This window comes from Artemia sp. Qi Xiang Cuo, chromosome 10, assembly GCF_049724085.1.
Source record: "Artemia sp. Qi Xiang Cuo chromosome 10, ASM4972408v1, whole genome shotgun sequence".
Lineage (NCBI taxonomy): Eukaryota > Metazoa > Arthropoda > Branchiopoda > Anostraca > Artemiidae > Artemia > Artemia sp. Qi Xiang Cuo.
In genome coordinates, this window is record NC_142803.1 from 8,052,201 (window position 1) to 8,071,138 (window position 18,938).

At 34.9% G+C, this 18,938-nt stretch overlaps 1 protein-coding gene across 1 annotated transcript in view; it reads right to left on the reverse strand.

The window, feature by feature from the left end:
• Window positions 1–4,602: 4,602 nt before the first annotated feature.
• LOC148947433 (flightin-like) overlaps window positions 4,603–18,938 on the reverse strand; it is a 43,500-nt gene continuing 29,164 nt past the window's right edge. The window contains exons 2-3 of the mRNA XM_089095841.1: window positions 15,862–16,108; window positions 4,603–4,925 (exon numbers count right to left, since the gene is read on the reverse strand). Of these exons, the coding sequence (XP_088951967.1) occupies window positions 4,742–4,925; window positions 15,862–16,100 (423 nt within the window). The 5' untranslated portion in view covers window positions 16,101–16,108 and the 3' untranslated portion in view covers window positions 4,603–4,741. The remainder of the gene's footprint in view (window positions 4,926–15,861; window positions 16,109–18,938) is intronic.

Consider the following 18,938-nt stretch of genomic DNA (forward strand, 5'->3'; position numbering starts at 1 on the left):
TTTATCACTTTAAAAGGGCACTAAAGCTTTTAATTTTTGGTCGATGCGATCACCCCTGGGAAAAACAAGAAAAAAAAAGAAAAAAAAGAAAACACACACACGCATCTGTGATCTTTCTTCTGGCAAAAAATTCCACATTTTAGCTGATAGGAGCTCTAAACCTCTGCAGTGTAATTTACTAATACACTAAGTCTGATGGTGTGATTTTCATTAAGATTATACGACTTTTAAGGGGTGTTTTCCCCTTAATCAAAAATCAGGCAAATGTTTTTAGGCTTGTATCCTTTAATGAGTAAGACTAAAACTTAGTAAATCTTATGTATTTGAAGTTAGCATGATAAGAGGATTTTTTTTACTTATCTATTTTACATGTCTATAGGTATCAAAATTGCGTTTTTAGAGTTTCGGTTACTATTGAGCCGGGTCGCTCTCTCATACAAAAATTGTTTGTTAAGATAGTATTCTTTTAATATTATATAATATATATATATATATATATATATATATATATATATATATATATATATATATATATATATATATATATATATATATATATATATATATATATATATATATATACATATGAATGAATGAATGAATTTTATTAATAACCTGTCTTACAATTAACAGAAAAAGACAGAGCACAAACTAGAAAAGAAAGAAAAAGCAAAAATTGGCAAGAAAAACAAAAACAAACAGAAAGAACTACATAATAATACCACTATTTGAGAAGGTGGGCCCACTCGTGATCCAGGAGCTCGAGTTTTTTCACGTAATTCTGAATTACCTCCTCCACGGCACTCAGAGGCTCAACAATTCCATATTTCGCAGCAATATGGCTGTTTCTAACAAAAGGCGGCAGTTGAAGAAGATATCGGGCATACTTGAAAAATACCGACCTTATGTCTTTCTTGTTTCGTGCACTCAGGAGCTTCCAAAAAGGAGACATGTACAAGACATGAGGCAAAGTAACTGCATTATAAAGACGAGCCAAATATTTTCTGCTTGAATTGTGACGGCTAGTGATAACACCCGCAAAGGCAATGCGCACTTTTTTAGAAAGGTGTTCAATAAGCAAAGACTGGGTCTTTCGAAGATTACGACCAATCGGCAGGCAAAGGTACGTAATGTGACTAGACGGTGTTACGGTAATTCCACCATATATATATATATATATATATATATATATATATATATATATATATATATATATATATATATATATATATATATATATATATATATATATATATATATATATATATATATATATATATATATATATATATATATATATATATATATATATATATATATATATATATATATATATATATATATATATATATATATATATATATATATATATATATATATATATATATATATATATACACACACATATATATATATATACATATACATATATTCCCCCTTTGTTTACTTCACAATACAAGTAAGGATATCAAATCTAACCTTTAAAAAGGGCCTGCTAAAAAAATTATCTTTTCAAACTTTTTCCAAAATTTCAAAAGCTAAATGACCAGTCTTGATTAGGACGGAATGATACTTGATATGTGACAGGTGCTATTATTGAACACAAGCTATAGATAATAGGGACCGAAATCAATGCCAGGAAATTTGGCCGGGACCCTTCTCTTTTAAATTCATTACATTTTGTGGATAGCACAGTCATGGCTCATGTCCCATTTTTTCCCTGATCATTTCTAAATCCAATTTATTAACTTGGCTGAGCCTAATTAGCCATACAAAATACATTTCGTATAGTCTCCATTTAACAAAACAACAACAAAAATAGAAAAAAGTGGCGAGGAAATGAGTGCAACTTAAATAAGGTGTGAAAGGAAAATTAACTCAATATTTATAGGTATGAAAAGTAATACACAAAGAAAAAATAACATAAAATCCATCTTTAAGTTATATTTACTTGCTTAATTTTTTCTTTGCTTACATGTTGCCGCCCTCCCAAAAAAAGGGTGGAAATTAAGCTAATATTAGCTTTGAAAGCGAAATAAAGTCCTTGTCTAGGCTTGTTAAAAGTAATATAATGTAAAACAAAATTATATAGAACCTATTATACCTTTATTCTTTCTGCTTGTTTATCTCTTTATTTTCTTATTATCTATTTTTACGGTCTTTATTTTATTGTTGATACCCTGTTGTGCGGGTATGCATCCACAATTTTCTTGCCGGAGAGAGACCAAATCCTTCAAAATAGCCTAAAAACAGGGGAATTGTACACAAGAATATGGAAGGCTATGGGGTAGTAATAGAAGCCAGCAGATTATTTCAAGAAAGGATATACCCCTTCAGTTATTTTCCATGACGATGGAAAGGGTGCCTTGGTCACCCAGCCATTTTGGTGTTATAAATCAGCACAATCAGTGTTTGGGGGTGGGGTATCTGAAAGGGATTCAAGGCCAGATTTTTTTAATTCTTGTGGGTAGTCCCCACGATGAATATTGGGAGATAGAGTTCCCACTATGAAGAAGGTCTTAAGATTTATAAATTTGACATAACAGGACTGGTTGGCTGTCTATAATTGAAGCACTCTTTCAAGGAGCCTAACGAATGGCATCCAATGAAAGGGGTTGCAATATCACTTTGTTCGTTTCACCTTTTCTTCTTAGTTTTTCTTGTTTTTACAGTCTAGCATTAAATTTTAGAAACATTACTATATTTTAGGTACTGTCCCGTCACGTAATATGTTCCCGTCAAATTTATTTTGTCGTTACATCCTTGAATATTCCAGTATAACGTGAACGTCAGGTGCAAGATGCACACTTTAGTAGTCGTAATATTCGAAAAATTTAGAATAAAAACAGATTGAGTTGAAAAAATGGTTATAAAATTGAATTGGGCTCAAATCGAGGAGTAATTTAAGAACTATTTATTGCAAATTTAAAAACCAAGTTTTCTCTCTTGTTATTAAGCTATTCTAAACTTTCGAAAGTTTTCAATACTACCAAAGTAGTTTGGAATACATCAGCTGTTATTCAGAAGCAGATTGATGCCAATTAAATCAAAATAAAACCTAGGCCCTCCATATGAGTGACTATATTTGGGCACCAATAAGGGCATTAAGTTAAGGGGAGGCTAAGACAGACTCTTATGCTGAAATTTTTTGGAGAGGAGATGGTAATAATACAAAAATTTACATATTGAATAAGAACTGTCCGGAAATTAAAAATATTTATGATTTTAGGGAGGGGCCCTTATCTTGAGGCTACCTTAGTCCATGGTTTAAGGTACTGTTTGTAGAAAATGGCAGATTTTTTTCTGGGGTAGGGATTATATTTTCTTATTTTGCCCAAGATTATCAAAGTAATAATCAAACAATTCATGGTAACGAACTGTAAGTATGGAGCTATGCAGCTCAATAGTAACCGAAACTCTAAGAAACAGAGCATTGATGTTAATAAATGCATCAAAACAATTGAGTTTTGATACTTATTCAAAATATGTAAAATTCAACAAATTTAATGGTACCCGTCAAAAGTTACGAGCCTGAGAAAATTTGCCCGATTTTTAAAAAATGATGGAAACACCCCCGAAACATCATGTAATCTTAATAAAAATCACTCCAGCTGATTCTGCATAAGATATAACCCCATTTTATATGTTTAAAGCTCTTATATACAAAAATGTAGAATTATCCATTTTTTTTGCCCGATGAAGGATTACAGAAGCGTGTTATTTATTAATTTTTTTCGAAGCGTGATCTTATTGGACCAAAGATCGTAGAAGATGGTGACACGACTCATTTGATAGAAAATCAAAAGTTCTAGTGCCCTTTTGAAGTGACTAAAATATTGCAGGAGAACTAGCCCTCGCCCCACCCCCCCGACACGCTCATTTTTTCCCAGGATCACTTGATGAAAATTTTGAGATAACCATTTTGTTCAACATAGTCGAAAAATCTAATAACCATGTCTTTAAAAATGACTTACTCTCAAAATGCACCAATTAGATTTGGCAAAAGAATGCTTCAATAGCAAACAACAGTATATAGTACGCTACATATAGAAAAGCCCCTCTCTTCTTCTTGATCAGTGCCATAAATTTTGATAAAATTTTGAAAAAGGCATATTTCAGCAAAAATCATGCCATTATCTTGCGATAGCTCAGATTTGGTCATGCTTCAAAGTTCCATTCAAATAAATTTTAGTGTATAAAATAAACAGTTATGATCATGTCTTGTCTGTTCATGTCGTGTCTTGTCTTTCATGTCTGTTCATATCTTATTCCATAATATTTTGTAATGGATTATTGTTCAAATAATAGAATCCTTACTTGAACAGGACATTATTTGTAAGAGTTTAGGTAAAAAAAACTCCCCAATCTCATTTAATGCTCCCTTCTAGAGAATTGGGAAGAGCAATGATTAATGTAGGACTACAATTAATAATATTAACTTTAATTTAATTTATAAAAATAAAAAACACTTTTAAAGAGACGCTTTTTTCTGAGCTACAGTGGAGGGGATGGATTTTCCAATCTGGTTAAGGCAACTTGCAGATCTTGGAAAGATGAAACTAATTGTATGTAAACTTGTATTACATTAAAATATATTGAACATTCATTACTTGACAAATTTATTTTTTAATCTACAGACGGGCGCATATTACTAGAAAACAAGGAGAAAGATTTCATAGATAGTCTAACACCTTCATTAAAGACTGTTCAATCCAGGATTCACACACATGATTCTAAGTGCCTAAAACGCATAATTCCAAAGTTTTTTGGAGCTCAATTGTCTATGATAGGCATAGTTGTTGATGTTGCCTCTGATGTTGTGCATAAGTTCAACGTCTTTCCTGCTTTGGGTATTTTTTTTGTCACTGAAAGTTCTCAAAGCACGTTCTGCCCATGATTGAGGTCTTGGATATTCAGGTTTGTATCTAGAAGAGAAGACGAAGTTAAATATTCTGAAATGTAAATTTAAAGCGCTTTAACATTAAACTGTACCAAGTCCACAAATATAACGTTTTGAGGATTTATAAACGATTAAATTGACTATCTACCTTAGTTCTGCCCTAGGAATGAAGTGTGGACAGATGATAGATAGACTTTTCTGTCAACAAATGAAAATAACATCATTTTTATACAATCATAAAAATGGTTTTCCCCAGATTTGCCTCTCACTCACTTGGACTACCTGTCTTCGCTTTTTCTACAATTAATTAAAAAAACTTTTTCCACAAAATAAGTTTTTCAAAGAAAAGTAAAGATCTCCATTAAACAAAAAAATGAGCAAAAATAAAATCAAACAATCTATCAAGCTCGAAACTACCACAAATCAGCATCGATAAATAGATGAAACCCAAAACGAACAGAAATTACAATAAATAACCGAGTCAAACTCAAAACGAGCAGAAATTAATATAAGTTGGGCGTAAAACCCCTTTGCCTTCCCAAGGCCAGAGTAAAATTTGCACTTTACTGAAAAAAATACAAATGAATGTGCATTGTCAGTTTAATATACATATACTGATATTTAGTAATCAAAATGTTAAAATTATTTGATTTATCAAAGTTATAAAAGTAAAAACATTTATATATTTTTCAGTAAAGTGCAAATTATGTTCTGGCCATGGGAAGACATAGGGGTGTTGCACCAAACTTATTTTAATTTCTGCTCGCTTTGAGTTTGACTCGATTAGTTATTTTATTTTCTGTTCGTTTTGGGTTTCATTTATTTATGAATGCTGATTTGTGATAGTTTCGAGCTTGGTAGATTATTTGATTTTAATTATCTCATTTTTTATTTAATGGAGTTCTTTACTTTTCTTTGAAAAACTTATAATGTGGAAAAAGATTTTTTTAATTAATTTCTGTTCGTTTTATATTGACATAGACTTTTCAGGTAAAAAGAAAATAACACTATAAATCTTTTCGTTTTTTAAGACTTTATAGTTTGGCCTGCTATTTGTATGCTGGAGAAAAATTTTTATTGGATTTATTTGGGGAAATGATGGGCGTGGGGGGGGGGGGCTAGTTAATTAATTAGTTTTTGTTCGTTTTATATTGACATATGCTTTTCAGAGAAAAAGAAAATAACACTTTAAATCTTTTCGTTTTTTAAGACTTTATAGTTAGGCCTGCTATTTGTATGCTATCTCAAAACTTTGATTGGGTGAGTTTGGGGGAATAATGGGCGTGGGGGGGGCTAGATGCCCTCCAATCACTTTCGAATATTAAAAAGTGTACTATCCCTTTGAAGTTCTCATCGAATGAGCCTTTTTTGAAGTTTCTACGACAACGCCTTCTATAAAAACCTTATATGCCCCCAGGGCATAATTCAACAACCCTTGCCCTGGGGGTTTTGGGGGAGTGACCTCCTCAAAAACATATTTTATATCTGAAAATCAACTACGCTGAACAAAATGGATATCTCAAAATTTTTATTGGATGTGTTTGGGGGAATGATATGCGTGGGGGGGAGCTAGTTGCCCTCAAATCACTTTTGACTATTAAAAAGGGGCACTAGCCACTCCAATTTCCAATCGAATGAGCCCTTTTGAAGTTTATACGGCAACGCTTTCTATGAAAACCTTATATGCCCCCAGGGCATAACTTAAAACCCTTGCACCGAGGGCTCTGAGGGGGTTATCATCCTAAAAGACAAAATTTCCATAACTTTCAACTACGTTGAACAAAATAGATATCTCAAAATTTTAATTCGATGTGTTTGGGAAAATGGTGGTCATGAGAGGAGTGTTAGTCGCTGTCCAGTCACTTTCAACTATTAAAAAGGAACTAGCCCTTTCAATTTCCAACTGAATGAGCCCTTTTGAACTTTCTACGACATCGCTGTCAATAAAAACCTTATGTGCCCCCAGGACATAAATTACAACCCTTGCCCTTAGGGCTGTGGGGGGAGGGTTTGTCATCCTGAAAGACCTAATTTCCAAAACTTTCAACTACGTTGAATAAAATGGTTATCTAAAATTTTGATTGGATGTGTTTGGGGAAAAGGTGGGCGTGAGAGGGGGGTTGGCTACCCTCAAATCACTTTCGACTATTAAAAAGGGTACTAGTACTTTGAATTTCAAATCGAATGAGCCCTTTTTCAAGTTTCTACGACAAAGATTTCAATAAAAACCTTATATGCCCCCAGGGCATAACTTATAATCCTTGCCCTGAGGGTTGTGGGGGAATGTCCTCCTCAAAAATATGTTTTCTATCTGGAAATCAACTACCCTGAACCAAAATAACTATCTCAAAATTGTTATTGGATGTGTTTGGGGGAATGATGGGTGTGGGGGAGGGGGGGGGGCTAGTTGCCCTCCAATCGCTTTCGACTATGAAAAAGGGCACTAGTCCTTTGAATTTCCAGTCGAATGAGCTTTTATTGAAGTTTCTACGACAACGCCTTCTTTCCAGGGCATAACTTAAAATCCTTGTCCTGAAAGATGTGGGAAAGTGTCCTCCTCAAAAACATATTTTTTATCTGGAAATCAACTGCGCTGAACAAAAGGGCTATCTCAAATTATGGTTTGGATGTAGTTGGGGGAATGAAGGGCGTGGGGGTGGGGCTAGTTGCCCTCCAATCACTTTTAACTATTAAAATGGGCACTAGCCCTTTGAATTTCCAATCGAATGAGTCTGTTTTGAAGTTTCTACGACAACGCCTTCTATAAAAACCTTATATGCCCCCAGGCCATAACTTAAAAACCCTTGCCCTGAGGGTTGTGAGGGAGTGTCCTCCTCAAAAACATATTTTCTATCTGGAAAACAACTACGCTGAACAAAATGGCTATCTCAAAATTTTGATTGGATGTGTTTGGGGAAATGATGGACGAGGGGGGGGGCTAGTTGCCCTCCAATCACTTTCAACTACTAAAAAGGGCACTAGCCCTTTGAATTTCCAATCGAATGATCCTGTTTTGAAGTTTCTTCGACAACAACTTCTATAAAAACCTTATATGCCCCCAGGTCATAACTTAAAACCCTTGCCCTGAGGGTTGTGGGGGAGTCTCTTCCTCAAAAACACATTTTCTATCTTGAAATCAACTACGCTGAACAAAATGGTTATCTCAAAATTTTGATTGAATGTCTTTTGGGGAATGAAGGGCGAGGGGGGGGGAGGCTAGTTGCCCTCCAATCACTTTCGACTATTAAAAATGGGCACTCAGCTACTTCAATTTCCAATCGAATGAGCCCTTTTCGAAGTTTCTGCGACGACTCCTTCGATACAAAGTGCTCAGGTTAAAATGAACTTTTTTCACTGTTCACTGTTCAGCAGGATTCTCAAAAGTGTGTTTCTGCATTGTAGCCCCGTTCGATACAAAAATAATAATCTTTTTTTTTATTAATAGTAATGATAATAACACAGACGTCTTCTGATAGCTACATCTAAATGTGATTTTTAGCATGACATATGAAAGCAAGTCAACCAAGACCAAAAACATAATTGTCAAAATATACATAGACGCAATCGAAATTAACCTTTAGGGGAGGAATTTAGGTCAGCAGGTGTTTTGGCATTTACTTTGCAGTCGAATTGAGCTTGGAAAATAATTGGGAATAATTGAAAATATTGATAATAAATTAATAATACTAATAATAATAATATTAATAATTTTAATAATTACATTAATCTCGCGCTTAGGCAGCGCGAGAATAAAATTATTAGCGCGCTTAGGCAGCGCGCTAGCACTGCCTAAATAAAGAACGACGTAGGTACATTGTGTTTCTTTTCCATACCCGGGTACTTCGTATCAAAGGAGTTGTCGTAGAAACTTCGAAAATGGCTCAATCGATCGGAAATTGGAGTGGCTAGTGCCCTTTTTAATAATCGAAAGTGATTGGTGGGCAAATAACCCCCCCCCCCCACGCCCATAATTCCCCCAAACACATCTAATCAAAATTTTGAGATAGCTATGTTGTTCAGCGTAGCTGATTTCCAAATAGAACATATCTTTTCGAGGAGGACACTCCCCCACAACCCTCAGGGCAAGGGTTTTAAGTCATGGCCTGGGGGCATATAAGGTTTTTATAGAAAGCGTTGTCGTAGAAACTTCAAAAAAGGCCCATTCGATTGGAAATTCAAAGGGCTAGTGCCCTTTTTAATAGTCGAAAGTGATTGGAGGGCAACTAGCCCCCCCCACGCCCATCATTCCCCCAAAAACATCCAAACAAAATTGTGAGATAGCCATTTTGTTCAGCGTAGTTGATTTGCAGATATAACATATCTTTTTAAGGAGGACACTCCCCCATAACCCTCAGGGCAAGGGTTTTAAGATATTCCCTGGGGGCATATAAGGTTTTTATTGAAGGCGTTGTCGTAGAAACTTCAAAACAGTCTCACTCGATTGGAAATTCTTAAGGCTAGTGCTCTTTTTATTGGTCGAAAGTGATTGGAGGGCAACTATCCCCCCCCCCCTCCCGCTAATCATTCCCCCAAACACATCCAATCGAAATTTTAAGACAGTCATTTTGTGCAGCGTAGTTGATTTCCAGATAGAAAATGTGTTTTTGAGGAGGATACTCCCCCACAATCCTCAGGGCAAGGGTTTTAAGTTATGCCCTGGGGGCATATAAGGCTTAGAAGGCGTTGTCGTAGAAACTTCAAAACAGTCTCACTCGATTGGACATTCTTAAGGCTAGTGCTCTTTTTAATGGTCGAAAGTGATTGGAGGGCAACTATCCCCCCCTCACGCTAATCATTCCCCCAAACACATCCAATCACATCCAAGGGCAAGGGTTTTAAGTTATGCCCTGGGGGCATATAAGGCTTAGAAGGCGTTGTCGTAGAAACTTCAAAACAGGCTCATTCGATTAGAAATTCAAAGGGCTAGTGCCCTTTTTAATAGTCGAAAGTGATTGGACGGCACATACCCCCCCCTCCCCCACGCCCACTGTTACCCCCAACACATCCAATCAAAATTGTGAGATAGCCATTTTGTTCAGCGTAGTTGCTTTCCAGATAGAAAATATGTTTTTGAGGAGGACACTCCCCCACAAGTCTCAGGGCAAGGGTTTTAAGTTATGCCCTGGGGGCATGTAAGGTTTTTTATAGAAGACGTTGTAGTAGAAACTTCAGAAAAGGGCTCATTTGATTTGAAATTCAAAGGGCTAGTGCCCTTTTTAATAGTCAAAAGTGATTAGTAATATTTTTTGTTGTTGTTGTTGTTGTTTAGACCAGGGCACTTCGTATCGAAGGAGTTGTCGTCGGAACTTCGAACGGGGCGTATTCGATTGAAAATAGAAAGGGCGGATGCCCTTTTTAATAGTCGAAAGTGATTGGAGGGAAACTAATCCCCTCCCACACCCACCCTCCCATTTGCCTTAATGTTTAAAAAGTAAATGTTGCCTTAGGATTAAATAAAAATGCACTGTGTCAATGCTAATTCCCAATAAGGTATGTCAGCAGTATCCCAAGAACGACCGAGGGTATTATATTCAAACTTTCGAGGCTACTTCTGCTCTTAAATTTAACCAATTCAAAATAGTGTAAATGTATCAAAGCTTTCAAAGAAAGTAAACAGATTTTTTGCGAATGGTATGAAGTTTTCCATTTCAGGTCAACTAGAGGAGGTATGAAACTAAGTTAAACAGTGCTATTTGTGTCCAGATTTTTAAAATGGTGTATGTTGTTAAAAATTGCTGAAAATTTTCCCTCTAGCATACAAATAGCAGGCCAAACTATAAAGTCTTAAAAAACAAAAGACTTAAAATTTTCTTTCTTTTTCTCTGAAAAGACTATGTCAATATAAAACGAACAGAAATTAATTAAAAAAACTTTTTCCACAAAATAAGTTTTTCAAAGAAAAGTAAAGAACTCCATTAAACAAAAAATTAGCAAAAATAAAATAATCTACCAAGCTCGAAACTACCACAAATCAGCATCGATAAATAAATGAAACCCAAAACGAACAGAAATTAAAATAAATAACCGAGTCAAACTCAAAACGAGCAGAAATTAACATAAGTTGGGCGCAAAATTCCTATGCCTTCCCAAGGCCAGAACAAAATTTGGACTTTACTGAGAAAAATATAAATGTTTTTACTTTTAAAACTCTCATAAATCAAATAATTTTAACATTTTGATTACTAAATATCAGTATATGTAAATTAAACTGACAATGCACATTCATTTGTAATACCTGCTAACCTGCTTTTAGGGACTGAAGAAGTTGATGGATGGATTTAAAAACTGTATTGAATTCCTTTGGATGACCAAGATATTAATCCACGAATTACGGCTTTGTCAACTTGCTTTGTAATGTCAACAAGATGAAATCATATGTTGAAGTTGTGTCGCTCAACGTGGTCTCTATGAAATACAGAATAAGAAGAACCTGACTACTAAATGCGCTTCCTTATGCAGGCCTGAAAAGGACAACCAACACATCTGTCCCTGTGGATGAATTTGGTATGATTTGTATCGAAAGAACTTCTGAATTTTGGCATACTGCCTGGAAGCGTTTCTGAAAAAATAGGCATGGATCTTTCACCCTAAGTTTTCTAGTGTCATAGGAAGCGACAAAAATTCATAAGATGAACACAAGTGAAAAAGATGGAAAAATCATCTCTTATTTTAGAATTGGGGCACCATAGCTTTTTCAGCCGTTGAAGCAGACTTGTTAGCTCAAAACATGACGTTAATTGTAAATACAAAATTCGACAATATTTCTCCATAGAAAACAGCGAATGCAACAACTCATTGACTGGTGACCCAGCTGAGATCAATATAAGACCCCAGTCAGGTTACCAGTGAATCTATAAAATGAGCTGTTTCTATTTTACAAGGAACGACAAGGCTCTATTCGGTTGTCATCAAATGGAGCACCACCTCTACCCAAGTTGGGTGGCGGATTTGCAGATGATCGCGACGTAAATGAGGTCACCATCAGGTTGAAAGAATACCTCAGTACATAAGTAGCATGCTCATATGCTACAACTGCTTTATAGCCTAGAAATACTCTTTTTTAGGCTGTCTACACTAATCCAAGGCATTTTTCAAATTTAAACTAAATGCTAGGCTACCTAAATTATTACATTTTGATATTCCACACTATAGCTTTTTTTTTAAATTTTGTGCTGATCATTGCAACGTAATCCACTGTTAGGCGGATTATGTTAGATGGCTTATGTGGAGTATGTTAGGTGACTATATGAACCTTTTCAAGCCAACTGATGCAGTGTATGAGAACTTTTCAGCCATCGTTTGAAAAAAAATAATCCCTGAATGTTCCTAAAAATTATTATTTAACCCGGATTCCTTAAGTCTCTATATTTAAAGTATATGTCCTTAAGATCAATCGATCAAAAAATCAATCAGTCAATGCATTTATTTAAAGGAAACAGAGATAAAATTACAAAACATTAGAACCCCCACAAAGGCTCTTTGGCTTGTGAGACTTGGAGACTAAACATAACATTAAATAATAGCTCTAAAATCAAACGGAAGGACAAGGAGAAGGAAAAAAGGAAAAAACAGAAAAAAACCCAAAAAAATTAAACAACAACAACAAAAACTACCATGCCATTCAAAATGAATGAATTAAAAAATTAAAAGGGAGAGATAGAGGGGGAAAAGAGAAGGGAGGAGAGAAATAACTCTCTAGGTATAAAAGGTGGTCGGTTAGCTTTTTTTTAAATTGTCCAGAAGAATGACATAGCCGACTTTTAACTGATAGGGAATTTCATTTGGCGGTGCAACATGAAATCTGATTAAAATCTGATTTTATGGTTTTTGTTTTATGAATGAAAATATCCATCTCATTTCCAACTGAAAAAGAAACCCAACATTCCTTTCGCAGTTTAAAATTTAAAAGATATAACTGTTTGAAGAAGTTAAGGAGGAGTCCATGAAAATACTTAAAAATAAAACAAGAGGAAAGGAAGATGTATAAGGATTGGCCATTTAATAAATTCATTTTGAGCTGGCCTGTCACCTCAGACAATAATGTAATTGCTCTGTTATATATTTTGAAAACAGAAAAGGTAAAAGAATAGAATGTTGATGGCCATAATGTGTGACAGTGCTACATATGAGGTTGAATGAGAGAGTGAAAAAAGATCTTTAATATTGAGCCAGGGAAACAATGACGAAGCTTCCGAAGAGCCCCCAGGTTTCTGGAGAGCTTAGGTTTCACATGAGCAGAATGATGTTTGAAAGAAAGATTTTCACCCAATAAAATACCCAGGAATTAAACATATCTATCAGGGGTCGAGTTATATGATGGCAGAAATAGTTTGAACCAAAGGACAAGAGGTACCTGATCTGGAAAAATAAGTATACTAAATTTAGCTAGATTTAGGGCAAGGTGATTTGCATCGAACCAAGCAAAGGATCTTTCTAGAACAGAATGCACTTTCTTGATAAGCGAAGAATCCTTAATTTCTGAAAAACCAAGAGTACTATCATCTGCAAATGCAAATAGCAGTGAGTCTTGAGCTGCATCATTAGGTGGAACAAAATTGTGATCACAAATACTACAGTAAATTCGTTTAGTTTGCTCAGATACAGTAACGTAAAGATCATTGATGGATATAAGAAATAAAACAGGTCCTAGGATGGAGCCTTGAGGGACACCAAAATCAACACGGAATTGATCTTGAAGCTTAGGGTCAATAGTGATAAACCTTTCAGATAAATAAGTTTCAAACCAATGATAACTGTTTCTCCGGAGGCCTATGTGTTCCATTTTAGAGAGTAGGATAGCATATGATATGCGGTCAAATGCTTTTCTGACATCATGGAAAATTTCAGCTGGAATTCTACCCTCATCAAGTGCCTTTTGAATCAACTTCAGCCAGACCATGCAAGCATGTTCTGTTGAGTGTTTGGGGTGAAAACCCAAACTGATTGTAATGGAAAAATAGTTTTTTATGAAAAGAAGTGATTATCCCATAAAATAGGGTAATCTCCTAAAATGGAAGTCTATCGCATAAGGCTCTATGGCAGAGACTGCAGGAAGGAAGAAGAAAGCGCTACTAAAGAGAAAAAACTTGCAGGAAGAATACAGGAAGGAAGAAGAAAGAGCTATTAAGAAAAAAACATGCAGGAAGATTGCAGAGAATGCAGGAAGGAAGAATAAAGAGCTATTGAAGGGAAAAAAACATGCTGGGAAAATGTAAAGAATACAGGAAGGAAGAAGAAATAGCTATTAAGGAGATACAACAAGCAGGAAGAATGCAGAAAATGAAAGAAGGAAGAAGAAAGAGCTATTAAGGAGAGACAAGTTAAAGTCGATCACATAAGGATCATTGGCAGCGACTACAGGAAGGAAGAAGAAAGAGCATTAAGGAGAAAAAACATGCAAGAAGAATACCTAAAGGAAGAAGAAAGAGCTATTAAGGAGAAAAAACATGCAGGAACAATGAAGAGAATGCAGGAATGAAGAAGAAAGGGCTATTAAGGAGAAAAAAGTGGAAGTGGATCACATAAAACTCTATGGCAGAGAATGCAGGGAGGAAGAAAAAGGAGCTATCGAGGAGAAAGGACATGCAGGGAGAATTTAGAGAATGCAGGAAGGAAGAAGAAAGAGCCATTAAGGAGAAAAAAGTTAAAGTCAACCACATAAGGATCTATGGCAGCGAATACAGGAAGGAAGAAGAAAGAGCTATTAAGGAGAAAGAAACACGCAGGAAGAATGCAGAGAATTCAGGAAGGAAGAAGAAAAAGCTATTAAGGAGAAGAAACATGCGTGAAAAATGAAGAGAATGCAGGAAGGAAGAAGAAAGAGCTATTCAAGTAAAAAAAGTTGACGTCAATCACATATGGCTCTATGGCAGAGAAAGCGGGAAGGAAGAGCTATTAAGGAGAGAAAAACCTGCACATCAAAAAGTAAAAGAACATTTAGCCATCCTCAACTGACAATTACAGAATTTTATAAACTTGCCCGCCTCTTTTTTTAACATAATATAAAATATGAGAATAACAATTTTGTTAAAAAGAAACTTTCCCTAGATATCCCCAAAAATCCTTACCATACCTTGGATTCTATTGAGTCCCTGCATTCAAATAACTGTCTTTGAGAGAAGCGATTTTCCTTTAAAATATGATAATCTCTAGGTGAAAGCCCCGTCGACAGGGCTCTATGGCCGATTATGCAGGAAGATAGAGAAAATAAAAAAAGAAACAAAGAAAAAAAATATACACACTAAAAAAGAAAATGACAAGCAGCCACCCTCACTAACTGTAAACACACGAATTTTTAAACTTACACGTCTTTTTTACTGTTGATATACTTTACAGCATGAGAAAAATAATTTAAGAAAAAAAACATTCCCTGGATATCCTTAAAAATCGTTACCATACACCGGATTCCCTTGAGTCCTCGTATTCAAATAAGTGTATTTAAAAGAAGCGATTTCCCTCTAAAATAGGATAATCTCTAAGTGGAATTAGCCCGGTCCAAAGGGTTCTATGATTGAGTATGGAGGAAGAAAGAGAAAATAAAAAAAGAAAAAAATACACAAGCTAAAAAGGAAAATGACAAACAGCCACCATCTATTAACCATAAATACACGAATTTGTAAACTTACCCGTCTGTTTTGGTGTTACTGTAATTTACAGCATAAGAATAATAATTTCGGAAAAAAAAACTTTCCCTGGATATCCCCGAAAAGCCTTACTATGCTCCAGATTCCTTTGAGTCCCTGTATTTAAATAAATATCATTGAAAAAAGTGAGTTCCCCTTAAAATGGGATTGTCTCTCTATAAGAGGAAGCCTAGTGCACAGGCCTCTATGGCTGAGGATGCAGGAAAAAAGAGAAAAAAAAACAAGAAAAAAACAAACAAAACACACACACACGCTAAAAAGGAAACTGACAAGCAGCAACCCTCCACTGATTGTACATGCACAAGTTTGTAAACTTACCCGTCTCTTCTTTTGTCAATATAATCTACAACATGAGAATAATAATTTTGTCTGAAATCGTTATTATATTCGTAAATCTGTGATTTTGGTCGCTGCCAGTGAGTATAATACTTGGGCCTTCTCTTCGGCTGTTCAACCAAAGCAGCTACTGGAATTTCATCTTCCAAAGGTCCCTCAGCAGGTGGGGCTTCAGTAGCTGGAGCCTCTCCTTCAAGAGCTGGCACTGTGTCTTCACTCATTTTCACAACTAAAAAAGGAGAATTAATTAATATCAGAACTTTTGAAAAATTATGTATTTACGATTACCGAGTCAACCCTTTCTCTTTTGTTTTCCATACCTAGTTGAATCTGGAATACATCTTTGTAATAAAGAAAATGACCTACATTTTCGTTTACGATTATATGAAATATATCGAAAAAAAAGTATATAAATTTAAAAAATAAAAATGACAGCGTTTTATATTTGATGTGTGTCAAAAAGTACTTCATAAGTACGTCAAAAGTACAATATGTGCCAAGATAGTCATGACTTTTTATTTTACTTTATCTGAAGATGGCTGGGGATTTTCAATTTATATTTTATTTGACTTCAGTATAGGAATATTACCAAACTATTGTTTTGTAATTTATAAACTCTTTTAAACATTTTTAGGAAGAAGGGACCCATCCCCTCTAAACAGTATATTTCATTTGGGCCATATTTCTTAGCCAACAGGTTCTTAGCCATTGTTAGCCAACAGGCTCTGAGCTTCACAAGAATTTTCGGTCTGCAAGGGGGCTTTATAAGAGGAGACTTTGTAACTTGTGACATGCAATTAAAATGGCAATAATTTTTATATTTAGAAGAATATTAGATAACCAATAGAATTCATTTATTAAAATAAATAGCACTAAGCAGAGTGCCTGTAATTTTTAAAATACACTCAGTGAAACATAAATCATAAAGATATAAGGAAATCAGACAGCATATGGCCCACAACTTTTTGGAAAAAAGAGGGCTATCTGCCCGAAAAGGATTTTTACATGAATTTTTTTAATATTTTGACAGCAAATCCCTGTGTATTCAATTTACAATTCAGGACAAAAATTCACAAGCCATTTAAGATAAAAATATTCATTATAAATTAAACTTACGACTTAAACCCACGTAAAAAAACAAACCTTTTTTACATGAGTGGTAATTACGTAAGCAGTTACCACTCATGGTACTGACGCAATACTCGCAATGCAAATCCTTCATGAGAAATGTTGTTCCTTCAAAAGCTATAATGTCTCTTTTTCAAACAATTTCCCTATCCAAACCCACAAAACATAAAATTGCTATAAAAAATTTCATTTGGCTACTAAATAATAATAATAAAAGTATTGTTGCCTATACAAGTAGCTCATAATGAATATATTACCCTTTTAATTTTTCCAGAGCAAGCTGGAGCAGATACTAAGGCACAGGGAAGAATCTTGACATAGAATATTTTTATCCATGGTGCCATCTTTCAACACTTGTCTCAGAAGTGACATTTAACTAATAGCAATTTTTTAAATCCTGAATATAGAAGGCCCCAACCCCTAAAATCCACTAGAAGTTTCCACTACCCAACTAGGACCCACCTTAGAATCTAGGACAAATCAAACTTTTCTTTATTTCTTCAGAGAAAAATGACCTCGCCTTTCTTACATCTGATTTTTTAAGCCTGAACTTTTAATCCAGCGAGGAGTGAACACCTAGTTCCATCTCGATTCCATCTCAAAGGGACACAAACTTGGCGAGCTCATACTGAGTAAGCAAACAACAAACTTTCTGTTTATAAGGTCATTTTCAAACCTAGATCAATATAGTTAGCCTATGAGAGGATCCCCTTAGGTGAAAAAGGCTCCTTACGTTCAGGATGAAGTTCCTAAGCCCTTCTGGATCGTGATACTTGAAGAAGAATCAGATTAGCAGGGGGCTCAGTATCATCACAAGGACATGTACATGTAACATTGCCTTAAGCATATGCTTTTCAATGCCGGGAGAGGGGACAAGATGGGACAATTTCCCCTTTGATTCTATTTCCTCTTAGGTTTTGGTAAATGCGATTTTTTTTTTATTTCATTGAAAAAAGACAAAAAAGATTTTTTATTTTTTAGTTTCGTTAAAAGAAAAATAATTAATTTTTTTTTACCAACTACATTTTCGTAATTGACACCCCTCCCTCCTCTCTAATGCCGCTGTATTTACAGCCCTGCTGCCTCCTTAGCTGTTTGTTTAGAGGGAATTATCCAGCAACCCCTCAAGTCAGATCTTGATAGTTTAACCCTCCTATCCCATGAAATTAGCTAATCGTTTGCTTAAGTGTTACGACGCTAATCTCAATGATGGCCTATCTCCTGCAAGCGTCAATAAATTAAGGAAAGATTGTAAATCTTTGATTAACTTTTTGTTTAAATTCGGCCTTTTCTATGCTTTTTCATTCAGAAAAGAGTTTTGTAAATGAACAGGATTAGACGTTAAGGCCTTTTTCAACGATTGCATTGTAAAGTTTATGATCGGACTGTAGAATTTTCAGTTTCCATGAACGGAATAACAGTAAATTTCGGTTTTCTTCGACGATGGTGGGGATTTTAATTTGGCTTATAGAATCGACAATGGCGCTAAAAAGAAAGAATGTTTGATTTAATTATCAGGTCAATTCTTGAAGATTATTAATTCTGTCGGAATGGAGACACTGTTTTAAAAAAATATTTTATTGCTACTAAGCTATCCACGGAATATTAAAAAACACCAAGTTACAAAAAATACATTTTAAAGAGTATCTTTATAATTTTCTCAGCTCCCAGCAGGGGAAAGACAAGTGTTACCACTACCTTTTCTTTTGGGTTTTATATTTAATTTCTATATATTAAACAATTTATGATAACAAACCGTAAACAAGAAGGGAATTGGGCTAATAGTAATTGAAAACTAAAAAATGGACTGATTATAATATAAACATGAAATTTTGTGTTTTCTTCGTTTATCATACATTAAATAAAGAAAATTTTTCTGGACACAAACCCCCCCAGAGCCCAGGGGCAACGGTTGTAAGCTATACCGTGGG